The 13,523-nt window shown below is 27.9% G+C and overlaps 1 protein-coding gene across 1 annotated transcript; it reads left to right on the forward strand.

The window, feature by feature from the left end:
• Nucleotides 1-71: 71 nt before the first annotated feature.
• Nucleotides 72-6,577, forward strand: LOC107455335 (GTP cyclohydrolase 1 feedback regulatory protein). The gene is made up of 3 exons (XM_016072859.4): nt 72-236; nt 1,584-1,678; nt 3,815-6,577. Exons 1-3 carry the CDS (start codon nt 201-203, stop codon nt 3,948-3,950), a joined length of 267 nt encoding a protein of 88 aa, XP_015928345.1. The 5' UTR covers nt 72-200; the 3' UTR covers nt 3,951-6,577.
• The last annotated feature ends 6,946 nt before the right edge of the window (nt 6,578-13,523 follow it).

Below are 13,523 nucleotides of genomic sequence, written 5' to 3' on the forward strand. Positions count from 1 at the left end.
AGGATGAAATTCAGTGTAAATTTTTTAAACTGAATCCTTGCAATTCGTTTAACATTTATGAGCTGTCTTGTGCTATTTTGAGCTAGAACAAGGACGAATTTACGAACTAAGAATTGAATTGTATATTATCAATACGCAAGAAGATAAGAAAAATAAATAGATTTATGATATTGAATGAATTCTAATTTTTACTATTTAAAATGCCCTACGTTGTGATATCTACACAAATAAGAGTGGTATGGAAACTGTTTTTTAATTAATTCTTTCTATTTTGTGAATTGGTTATGGCATGTTATTTATTTTTGCTGATTACTATTACAACTGAAGGAAATAGTATTTACTATTAATACGGGAAATTTTCAGTATTCTTGATTACATTAGCTCACTTGTAGCATTTTAAGGAGAATATTTCTTTATCGTGTCCTGTCTCACAATCGCCAAGGCACCCAATGAATTTTAAACTTGCAAATTTAAAAATAAATAAAAAGGAAAACATTGAAAGTAAAATAAATACATGAAACGTACGTAATAAAAACTTAAAACCGCCCACGAGAAACTAAAAAAGAAAACATCACAGAAAGGGACCAGCTTGAAAGGTATAACTTGTAACCACACCCGGGCAACCTGCGTTTGAAGTCTAGCATTTTATCATGGAACAGTTAAACAAGGACTGATACACACTCTTGGTCTCATCACATTCTGATTAAAAGGTCACCTACCCTTTCATTGACCACTGCCAGTGATGTCTAACTTCAATGATGTTTTAGGAACCATGTTTTAAGTAAAGGAGGGAAAAAAACAAAAATGACACCTTAGAATGACTGATTTTTTTAGAAAATGGATGGAACAAGTTGCTGCTAAACATTTCTGTAACTCTGACTAAACACTCTTATTTAAATTTAAATAAATTTCCATCTGTAACGCTGTAGTTTTGATTCCGATATCTGATGGTTGTGAACATGATAATCTAAAAAATTTCAATGTTATCATGTATAAAAAGGTTCTAAATTTGATTTCAAAAATCGGTGGACATAATGCAATAAATTTTTAAGACTTTCAAATGTCTTGAAGCTTTGAAGTCTCAAATATTTTATCATTGTCCATATTTGAGACATTGATGTTTGGTCATTGATGTTTGGTTTGCTGTAAAATATGTCTGTCCAATTCCGCAGGCAAGGTTTGAAAGAAATTCAGACAGCCCTGAGAAAATGTTTGCACTAATTTTTAAAAAGTCTGAACAAAAAAACTCTATATTTTTGAAGGAAATTTCAAACTAAAAAATTTGTGCTCTGGTGTAATTTTAGGCTCTGAGAATTTTCTGGAGCCCTGGCTGGACTTAATTAACAGTTTTAACTCACTACAGCTATTTAATTTTTTACTCTATTTACTTATTAATCTATATTCAATTTCCTTAACATATTCTTTTTTTTCTTTATCTGTATAATAAAAATTTCAAATTCAAAATATTTTTGGAATTCCTTTAACAAATTTACGTTGTTTTAACTACCACATTAAACTTTTAAATTAATTCTTGTTTAAACATAATTTATTTTAAATTTCTTTCAATATTTTTTTATTTACAGGAAAGTGGCCCAACTATAGTGGGTGATGAGCAAGCAGATCCTGAGCTTATGAAATATTTAGGTGCTGAATTGGTTGTGCAGTTAGGAAACAATTTGTAAGCTGCAATTTGTTCAGATTTTACTCACATTTCAATTTATCTTTGGTTCAGACATGTTTCAGCAAAAGAGGAACAAATCTATACAACGTTATAGAAAATTTGATTTATAAAAGATAAGATATTTTAAGTTCATTAATCAAATATATGATATAGGATTAGGAAAGTTAAAAATAACTTATTTAACATTCAAATAAATTATTCACTGTTAAAAAATTATGGAATAAAGAGATTCTACCCTGCCGAATTGAGAACTTTAATTGATGCCATATCTAATACTGCAAGGGGGAAACAGACCCAAGCATTCAGCTTAAGCAGTTTTTATTTATTTAACAACCAAGGATTCTAAAACTTTAAATATATTTGGAATATTTTTATTTTAAAATTATTTTTTTAATAAATAAATGTTCGGCTTTGGCAAATATTTTATGTAGAATCAAATATGATTTTAAAACAAATTTAATAAAGAGGTGTTTGGCCATTAAAATCTAAATTTTCTTTACTATAAGAAAATTTTAAAAATAATTTGTTGAAAATAACATTTCTTTACTATAGAACAAATCTTACCTACATTTATATCAAAATGAATTTAAATTATGAATTTTGATAAATATATATATTTTTAATGTTTTTTTAAATAAGCTTTTTTTCTACTAATGTAATACATAATAGGGTTTTTTTTCTACTCCTGTAATAATACTCCATTTTTTAGGAGTATCTAATTATGAACCTGCCTAAGCATCCTAAGCAAATCTGTGTGGCCTGTGTTATTTCATATCAAACAAAGACTTAACAACAAAGACTGCTTAAAATAATTATTTGCTGAAATTTCTATTTAATTCTACCTGCATAAATAGCATTTTATTCAAAATATGCTTTATTTTGTTTGTTTTTTTTAAAAAAAATATGTTCCTTATTATATATAGTAGAACAATAAATTATAGTAAAAATGATTTTCATAAAATAGGAAATTAAAACCAAAAATTATTTCAAATATGAAACATTATCCTAGCCATTTAATTTTGTTGCTTTAATTCATTTATCATCTTTTGTAACTAAGCCTATTTCTAAAAAATAAATCTAATTTTTTTAATGCATTTTTTTCCTGAACTTGTTTTTATTCTGTTTAACTTCAGTGTTCATCATATCTAAAAGTATGTGACATTTCAAACATTATTACAGCATTGAAAGAATTAGTCATGTTTATTATACTTATTTTGGAGTTTAAAAAAATCTATTGTTATGTGTTTTAGAAAATACTATTTACCTGTAGTTACTCTCTATATATAAATATGATGCATTGTACATGGTCAAAGATACAACAAACACACAAAAAAAAATTTATTACATTTCATTAGTGAGGTATATCAGAGAATCATGCTATCCACAGAAAATCTTGAATTATTCACTTTTCTGCATGTATCTTTTCTAGGAATATCTAGAGAAAATGTTCTAATATACTCCCTAATAGTATCAAAACACATGATGAAGGGGAAAAATTAAGTATTTTGAATTCTTTTTGTGAAAGTCAGCCTGGCTAAAGTATGACCTCCACTTTATGTATGCAAATGTATATATTGATTTATTATTTTCTTGATTAAATTATGTTAATGGGTAGAATCAATCCCTTATTGTTGTGTTCCTCGCATTATTGCAATGAATCAGCTAGGAGGCTGAGCGTTCAACGTACCTGACTATGAAGCAGATAGTTGCAAGTTTGGATCCCGCTCTTGGTATGGATGTTTCTCTTTGTTGTTTGAATGTGTATTACCCTATGAACAGGCATATTTTGTGGCGTGGGTAATGTTGCTCGCCTCTGCAAAGTAGGTTCATAGGTGCCCACTGTTTAGCATTAATTGAGAAACAGTTCTGGAATCGTCAGAAGCGAAGAACAAAAAGTTCAGTGCCTGCCGTTATAAAAAAAATCTATTGTATTGATATATTTTGCTTTGGTAATATTAATACAATAAAAGAACGCACTCATTTTTGCAGATATAAGTGTGTTGAGAAAGAGGTTATATCTTTTCGTAGTTAATTTGTCTTTATTTTTATATAAATTTTAAATTCTTTTTTTAGTTATTATTTTATTTGTGCATACATGTAGATTATGTGTGACTATTTTTTTTTCTCTTGTAGCCAGGAATATCGATCTGCTGATCCACCAAGAGTTATTTTAGACAAACTGGAGCTTAGAGGTTACAGAGTAGTTGCTATGGCAGGTATTGGCCAGACATGTATTTGGACTCTGAACAAGCCCCCTGAGTTTGCTTAATAATATACATGATTTGAATATTGTGTAAACCTATACTCTAGACAAGGAAAAATAAGGGCTAATAATGATAATCAAACCGTATTTCTAGATGCATAACTATAGATGTAGAGAAAATGTTTTCTATAGGATACACTAGTGTATTATTGTACTATTGCAAATGTATAACATAATTTATGTATTTGTTTTTATTACTTTATTGTTAGTTAATCGATTAACTAGTTTTATAATATGCTTACGGATAGAAAATGATAATTTAAAACGTATGTAGAATTCTTTATTAATTTATTTTAAGCTTATTTACTGACATATACATATCTCTATAGGATTAAATTCCATTTTTTTAACACAAGTACATATTTTTAGTTTGTAATTTTAAATTGCTGAGAATACTAATCTTTTGAGAGTTTTTGTTAGAAAGTATTTTATACGTGATATTTAAAAGTATTTTTATCCAGAGTAACCAGTTAGAGTAGTTATTTTATTATCATTATTATTTTGTAAAATTTACTAATTATGTATTAAAATTTACATAGTACTGGTGAATATGATGCTCAAAGGATCTTCACTAAAATTATATGATTTATTATTTAATTCAAAATAATTTTTAAATTAAAATTGCCAACTACTTTTTAAAAGTTTGAATTCTCTTTATCTACAGAAGAGGTTCCCAAATAGTGTTCCATGGAACCATAGGATTCTGTGGAAAAGTCACTGCGGTTCCAACAATTAAGAATTTATTTCATCAATTTTGATTTTTGAAACCTATAATTAAATTAAAATTGCCAATTAATAGACCTGTAATTAGGTTAAAATTGCTATTTTAACCTAATAATTCATTATTTATTTAATATTTCTGTTATTTTTATGTAATTATTTAATTGAAGTACTTGTAAAGAAAGAAATTTCCAAACAATATTTTTAACAAAAATAACAAAATTCTATTATTATTTTGCATCGAGTTAAAATAGCCAAATTTAAGAATAAAGGAGTATATTTTTCTGATAACCATTCTCAATGTTTATTTTCTTCCTTTTTTGTTTTTATTTGATGGAAATCATATCATTAATCTTTTTTCTTCTTCTTATCAATAAATGAATATTCTTCATCAATGAATATTCTTCTTATCAATAAATTAAAATAAATAATTATTTTTTAAGAAAATGGGTTTTACTTTTTCAACCTTAGATTTTAATGATTGTTAGTTGAGGAAAGTGTAAAACACTTTGTTTCTCATTCTGTTAATAGGTATTCTTCTAAATTATAATTTTAAAAAATTAACACTATTTAATAAATGTCTAATTAACAATAAATGAGATTTAAGTAATATTCAGTATTATTTATAGTATGTTTTAATAAATGGGATTGGTGGATATTTAATTTTATGAATATTTAATTTTATAATCAGTACAAATTTTAACCAATGATTCTTACTTTGGGCAGATGTAACAAGATTTGTTTCTTACTTTTCTTATGAACATTCTTAAATTTGTTTTAAGTAGTTGTTTAAAGAAATTTTGGTTGTGACAATTTAGACTTTAATTATTGTTAGTATATATAATAATATAAAATGTTCATTTTAAAAATGTTCAATGAAATATTTTTACTATCTTATTGATTAAAGATTTAGTCATAAAATAAATAGTTTTCATGAATAATGGAAAACAAATTATTTAATTTTATCATTTTATTTTTTAATGTATCAAAACTTGCATATTTAATTTACAATTCGGTTTCAGTAACAATAGCAAATGTTTTGTTTTTAGAATTGTTTATAGATATATATATGTAATACTCTGAGATTTATATTTTTTATATTCTAAGATCTCTAGTTTGAAGTATGTATATTACTGGATAAAAATGTATTCTTGTAAAGTATAAACATTTTCTGTGTGTTTATAAATATCATGCAATGTTTGTATGAAGTATGTTTTTTATAATTTAAAAATTATGTTTAAGAAATTGTTGTATCTTAGATTAATATGATTATAGCATACCTTTTAAAAAAGTGAAACAGTATAAATAGCTAAGAAATCTTATAAAATGTTACTATATTTTTTATACTGTAGATATTATAAAAGAATGTTACCGAAGTAGTGAAAAATTGTATTTTATATGTTTGAGATTATTTACTATACATTTTATACATTATTATAATTTACTTTTTATTTTTATTGTTTAGTTGCCTTAGAAATCGTATACTAAAGCATTAAAAAAAATTCATTTGCCTGTAATACAATTATTTTGTAAATTACAACTATCTATGCTGTCAATTGATTGGAAGATCTCTTTTTAACAATTGTCCCTCCACTATAAATTCCATTTAAAATTTGCCATAGAGGGGCATTTAAATATCATTTTAATATTTCTTTCAACATGTTCCTCCCCTATTCAGTTTTTTGTTGAGAGACATTTTAAATGGCATTTCTAAATCACTTGAATTTTTGAGTTACAGTAGAGAAATCTGGCTGTAAGAGCAAACATTAGTTTAGTTTAAATAGGGCAAGGCAGTTACATTCAAATGAAAAAAAGATGCAGTAAAACTTCACTAATCTGAACCAGTTATGTTCATTGCTTGTTTTGATTAATCCAAAAATTCTGATTGTAATTAATGTTTCACTCGACTTGTAAAATAATTAAGTATAAAGGTATAAAAATTTGAATTTTTTCCGATGCTAAATTGTTTTAAAGATGAAAGGTTAATGTGTTATTAATTTATCTCTTTCAAACTAAATTGTTGCTTTACCATTGTTTCCCACCGAATTGTGTTACTTTCCCATTTAAACTACATGCTCAATGTACCCTTTATATAATTTTTTAAATATTCACTTGAACCAAAAGAAATTATGTAAACTTATTTTATCAACAAATTTCTCCAGATTTTCACCTTAATTAAAATTCATATTTTATCTTCCTATTCTTTTATTCAATTTTTAAGAAATAAAAACTCTCTTTTTAAAAAAAAGGCTTTTAAGAATATTTTTACAAAGATTCTTTTCAATTATAATTTTGGAGAAGTAATATCAGTTCTAATTATTTTGAATTTCCAGAATTCGAATTTTTCGGGTTCTACTGATTCTCAAAGCATACTCTGCTTATAAAGTCTTTAACTAAAACTATTTTATGTCTTGCATATTTTTCTTTACAGCCTAATAATGTAAATAATATGTTACACTAAATTTAATAACATTTATAATGTTTAGACTAAATTTAATTGCAGATAATAATAAAAAAGATTTAATTGCAGAGATAATTTTAATAGTAGTATACATTGTGTGTGCAATAAATTTTCACTTTCTTATGCATGTAAAATAATACCAAAACTCAAAAGAAAAATTTCTCTGTTTTTCATTTATTTTTCAGTTTAACTAACTGCATTTAAGCAGTGCATTTATATTTTTTACTTTTTATAAGATCTTAGTTAAGATAATTCTCATATTTACAACTTGTCTAATAATTTTTATTTTTTGTATTATAGTTATGAAACTTTTGTAGTTTTTACAAAAAAAAATTATATACATAAATATGATATCTAAGTGCTAAAAGAAACTCATGTATAAGCTTATTTAAGAAACAGAACAAATTAAACTATTAAAATTTAATAGTGAGCTTTGTGAATGTAAAAAAAATAATCTTCCGTTAGTTGTAGAGCTGAATGGGTAAAATTGTACAAAAAATTGCTAGTCAACCAATGTTTCTCTCTTTGCATAGAGAAAAAAAAATTTCCATACTTTTGTTTATATGTTTAAAATTAAGAGACAAGTTTTAAAATCATGTGTAAACTGTTGCTCCTAAATTAGTCTTCCTTTATAAATTAAAAATTTTTTTACTAAATATGTAATTTGTTTTTTGCGAACTTTTTATTTACTGTAAAGAAACTTGTTTTGTTTTTACATGCATATTTATTCAAATATACATGATTGGAACAGCTGCTCAAATTGCACAAAATGAAATTTCTGCACCAGCCTGCTACAAAACTCTAACAATATTCATTGTGCAAAAAGCACAAATTTGGGTCAATTTTGCACACAATTTGTGCACAAAAGTCAGTTTTGTTTGCTCCGAAAGAGTCATGCTGCTGTTCCATCCCTAAATATGAAATTATTAAGAAATGTCTGGAATGTGTCTTAACTATTGTGTGTATATTTGAATAATATATATTTTGTATTTGATATTTATACATGTGTTAAATGGAAGTTCTACGCTAAAAAAAAGTACTTAACTGAGTAAAAATATTGCCATAATAAGTACAATCCCATTGATGATTTAACTACTCAGCACGGATTGACAAACTATCTACATTCGTGTCAAATATTTAGAAAAACATTTCATCTTTTAATGCTACAATTTAGAACTTATGATGAATATTCATAAAGAACAACATCAGCCACTGATGTAGATCTTCGTTAATTAAAAAAGATTGCTAACATGCTAAAAATTCTAATTGATATGAACTTCTTTCTTCACTTTTGAGAAACCTTTCAAATACAATTCTTAATGATTGCTTCTCAGCATTTCTCAATTTCCAATAATCGCAAAATATTCTTAACTCAAAGTGTTTCTTTAAAAGAAAAAAAAATTAGAATAAATTAGTTAACATTTGATTTCACTATAAATAGTTTGTCAAAAATGCAATTCAATGAAGCTAATATAACAAATTTGACTTCTGCATATTTTAGAAAAATTTTGTAATTTTTGTTGACAGAAGTTGCAAACATTACCAATTAAAAGTTTTAAAGAAACAATATTAAACCTTATTATTTACGTTGCAATTTTAAATCTATCTTACAGTCAGTCAACAATCCTAGGTATTAGTATGAAAATAAAATATAAAAAAGGTAAAGCTAATGGCAGCAGATGCTTCCACATCAGAATTCTATGACTTTCGAAACCAATATTTGAAGTTAAATGTATAATGTTAACTTTTAGCTCCAAATTTGGAATTTACAATATTAATAATAAAATTGCTTTTTATTTGTTTAGTGCTTCCATGATTTTTTTTAATTTTTCTCAAACCATTTATTTATAAAGTAAAATATAATGTTCAGTTTATTTATTTTATGGTGGTTGTTATTGATAACTTTTAGTTATAGTTGGTTATATTTTTAGTCATGTTTTATATGAAAAGTAAACAGTATATTAGCAAAAGATCTTTTTTATATATATTTTTAGAGTTTTTATCTTTAGTTATGCATTGTTATTTAGTTTTTATATAACTAAAAATGTTTCTATTGTTTAAACGACAAATGTCCTATTTTTATAAATTTGTTATTGTATTTAGAAAGAAGTATTTATCTAAAATAAATCTTATTCACATAAAATGACGTGGATAAATTTGAAGAAGAAAAAAATTAAACCCTTTAATACTGTGGTTCTTAAGAGTCCTCGGCATCTTGGATTTTATGTAAAATTTTTGATTTGGATATATATATTTGTACTTCACAAATCATAGATGATATAGTATTATTCAACAGCACAATACCTTTTAAAGAGTTGAAAAATAAAGAGTTCTCAATATTAGATCAGGATAAATAGCGCCTGATAATCTATAATACTATGAATTTTTCCTCAAAATTTTAAAGCAATAAAATTATGCGATTTGTGGTTTTGAGAAAGTAATTTAAAACTTCACATGTGTCAGCTTTTGGATTTTTCAAAATTTAATTTTATTATAGTTTAAATTGATTGAAACCGATTAGGATAATGCTAAAAAAATTCCTATAAAGCTAATAGCACAAAAAAATTTGATATTTATAAAAAATCTGAAAACAGATAACTGCATACATTTTAAATGCTTTTAAAAAACTTCTGAATGCAGAATTGTATTGTCTATTTTGTCAGAGAAAATTTTTATTTTATTGTATAACCGTCGTCGAATAGCCGACCCAATTTTTGAGGTTTGCGACTACTAATGTTTAACTCTGTAGCCTTGTAATTTTGAACCCAATCCAGAAGACAAGGAAACTTCTGGATACAACTATTGGGGAAACTTGTCTTCGTGGAGGACTTTTTGATGGAACTAACTCGCATTTGCGTTACATGGAGAGGAAAACCTCCCACAGTTAGCCTGATGGCAAGGGAGCTCTAACCCATAATCCATCTTTCACTGATGATATTTTACGTCAGCATTAGTCGGTGCTAGCCGGATACGGAATTCGAGCCCCTGAACCATCACGGCTGTCAGAGAAAATTAAACGAGAATTTAAAATACCGCTCTCTTTATATCTCAAATTCTGATTGGGTGGCGGCCTTGTATATTACATGAATCGAAAGATACTGTTGAGCACAGTAAATTTAATTAAGAGGGATAAAATAATATTTAAATTTTTCTCCCCCACCCGACCCTCTTGGTAGTTGATTTCGGTTACGAGACTCCTCTGACGTAGGAGTGGAGACGAGAGGGGAAAATACATAAAGTGTGCAGTAATTTCGATTCTCTAAATTTTTTCTGGCAAAATTATACCTATACTGTTCTGCAATCAGAAGTTTTTGAAAAGTAGTTAAAAACAGCATACCTTTGCGTTTATTTATTTAGATTTTTGATAAATATTTTTTTTTGTGCAATTAACGTTATAATTTTTTAAGCATCGATCATCCTAAGTCGGTTTTCATTACCGTAAACTGTAATAAACATATATACATATTTTAAAAAACCTGAAAATTGACAAATGCATAATTTTAAATGATCACTAGTAACCACAAATCGTATATTTTTATTGCTTTTAGTTGAGAGAAAAATTCCCTAGAGGTTCTAAAAATTATTAGGCGCTATTTCTCCTCATCTAATTAACCGTTTGAGTGCGGCGAAGCGCTATCGCGCTTCGCTTGTTGTGTACCGAAAATGCGGAGACGCTGCTGTTGGTTGTTAGTAGTTGGTTAGTAGTGTTGTACGCATATTATTCCGCGCTATTAGCATATATATATAAGAAAACTCTTCAGCACTCAAGTGGTTAAATGACCTCTTTATTTTTCCTTTTTTTTCAGACGATATTTTGTGGTCGAATAATGTTATATCATCAAAAGTTCGTCAAACACAAGAAAAGGAAAAATTAAACCTTAAATTCAAGATGGCGAGGGTAGGGGAACCATTATTGGTCTGTGTAAAAGTTCCAAGTTGCCTTTTTTTAAATGAAAAAATTGTTTATATCATTGTTAAAAAATGATATCAAAAAATTTTATTTCTCAAGTTATGAAATTTTGCTGGAATATTTAGTTTGTGGGAAGAAAAAAGGATTTAAACACTGAAAACATGCTTATTGTAAAATTTCAAAACCTAGACATGCTTAATTTATTTTGATATGAATCCAAAGTCTAAAATGTTTTTATAGTTGTAAATGTTACTGATGTTTAGATTTTAAAGTGGCCTGCAAGTAAACTTTTAGTGGAATTGTGATATCTAAGGGGAATTGGAATCCACTACTATATTAAAAAAAAGACTTAATTTAGGATTAAAACCACTAAGATATTTAAGTCATGCAGAAAATGGATGACACAAATACTGCCACAGCTCGGACATGGTTCACATATTATTTAAGAAAAAAAAACAGATGGTGCATTAGTTAAATATCATGCCCAGCAAAATCGAGGCACTTCGACCACTTGGCTGGGAAATCCTGGAAACGCTACGTATAGTGTGGTAATTATAGCAACAACAACAAAAAAAGTTCCTACGGAAAAATTGATACCCAAAATTAATTATAAACAATGGCTGAAAAATCACGAGACGATCGGTCAAATAGTTTGGAAGTTAAAAGGGTTTTATGCACAAAAAAAGTACTATTTTGTACTTGTACCAATTTATGCATCTGGCATTGCTTTCTAGACAAGTGAGGAAATAATTTTTCACGCCGAGTCGAATGAAACTACACGAGTCAAGAGAATTAATAGTCACAAGTTTTTATATATGAGCGTGCAAGATAATGTGGTAACTTACATAAAGAATTACTCAATATACACATTAATATACATATCGCTTCTTTCATAATTGCAATGGAAAATATAGCGCTTAAGTAGGTATTTATTGTGGATAGAAACTTTTATGGGTCTGGTTGGCAGAGCGTTGAACTCAACTCCGTGAGAGCGGGAGTTCGAAGCCAGACGACCGAAGACTCCTCGTGCACGTTAAGTCTGTCGGGTCACAAAGTCCTCCATGTTCCCATAACGAATTATACCTCTGGGGGTACTGAATTGGAGATGGATCATTTTCTGGTACAGGTCAAAATTACGATCTGTGGATGAACGAATGGGTTTGCCCTATAAATGGGTGTTGCAGAAGTCGAATTCGTGGCCATAGATGGCGCCACAGGAAACCGAGAACAATCGAACCCTTTGCCTCAATAGCCTACGACAACAGAAACTTATACTTCCAGATTTCTACCGATTCGTCCTTGTATCCTTTCAGATGACATTAACATTTCATTATTCACCTTTATCTTGGATAAGCAAATTATTTGTATTCACCATATTTATAACAAAAACTTTTATGGTAATAAGGAATTATTTTTAGTGGAAGATAATTTTTCACTTAGTGCGAAATACAATCGGAATTTATTACCCATTTGCAAAATGGTTGTTTTGGGTTTGATGGCGAGCATGTGGATGTCATCACACATTTCAGCCTTAGCACCTATCGAATTGTCTATTAGGTTGACGAAGATTGCAATAGATAAAAACTTGAAATTGCTAATATATCAATTATTTACTTATGCTATAAATATCATTGGGAAATCTTCAGGCCGCAAGTACCGTTATACGAAGCGTATTCTAAGTACCCCCACTGATATGTTAATAATGCGAGTCTCTGGCGGTCCTAGAATATCTAGCTTAGTTTGTTTCCATGGTATCATGTCTGTTAATTTGTTGCTTCGCATCTGTTTCTCCTCGCCACTTTACAATATNGGAAAAATCTGAGAAAAAGCGGAAATCTGCGGAAGAATCTCATCCCTGTAATTTGTTGCTTCGCATGTTTCTCATCTCGCCACTTTACAAGATCAGTTTGAATCTTCGCAGAGTAAAGAGGAGCATAATTTAAATTCTTTAATTAGTTAAAATTTCGAAAAGAAAAAGTTATTTCTATGAGAGTCAAATAGCCGTGAACAAGTAAGCTTTCACGAGACTCGCAATCATTTTTGTATTACTTTTATAACAATTCAATAGTTTTGTTGCTTCCTGTGAAATATCTTTTTAAATATATACAAATATCCTTCACAAGTAGTCAAATCAACATCACCCCAATATTGGTGACGCAGCCTGATCAGAAACTTTGCTGTCACCCAAATATGGGTATCATGGCAGTCAATGTGTTAAATTATATGCTGCTAGAACTCCCTGAAAGTAGAGGTAGCACTTTTTTCTGCAGAACATGACTGCTTGCACTGGCTCAATTAAATTACCCTTTCCTGCGCATACAAGATTTCGAATGCTATCCACACTTTTATTATCTATTTTTCTATTGATGTTTTACAATTCAATTCTGAACACTGAATGCGGACAAAAATTTAAAAAATGGAAAGATTACCAACTCAGTTGATTGTGACTTTTTGATGTTGTGTGATAAGCATTATAACTCTATAAATT

The sequence above is a fragment of the Parasteatoda tepidariorum genome, chromosome 6 (genome assembly GCF_043381705.1).
Source record: "Parasteatoda tepidariorum isolate YZ-2023 chromosome 6, CAS_Ptep_4.0, whole genome shotgun sequence".
NCBI lineage: Eukaryota > Metazoa > Arthropoda > Arachnida > Araneae > Theridiidae > Parasteatoda > Parasteatoda tepidariorum.

What these genes read in the sequence shown, in the direction of transcription:
- LOC107455335 (XM_016072859.4), top strand. Translation starts at nt 201, where the DNA reads ATGCCCTACGTTGTGATATCTACACAAATAAGAGTG. An exon ending in TATCTACACAAATAAGAGTG is followed by an intron (nt 237 to 1,583) that starts GTATGGAAACTG and finishes TTTTATTTACAG; the next exon opens with GAAAGTGGCCCAACTATAGT. An exon ending in GTGCAGTTAGGAAACAATTT is followed by an intron (nt 1,679 to 3,814) that starts GTAAGCTGCAAT and finishes TTTCTCTTGTAG; the next exon opens with CCAGGAATATCGATCTGCTG.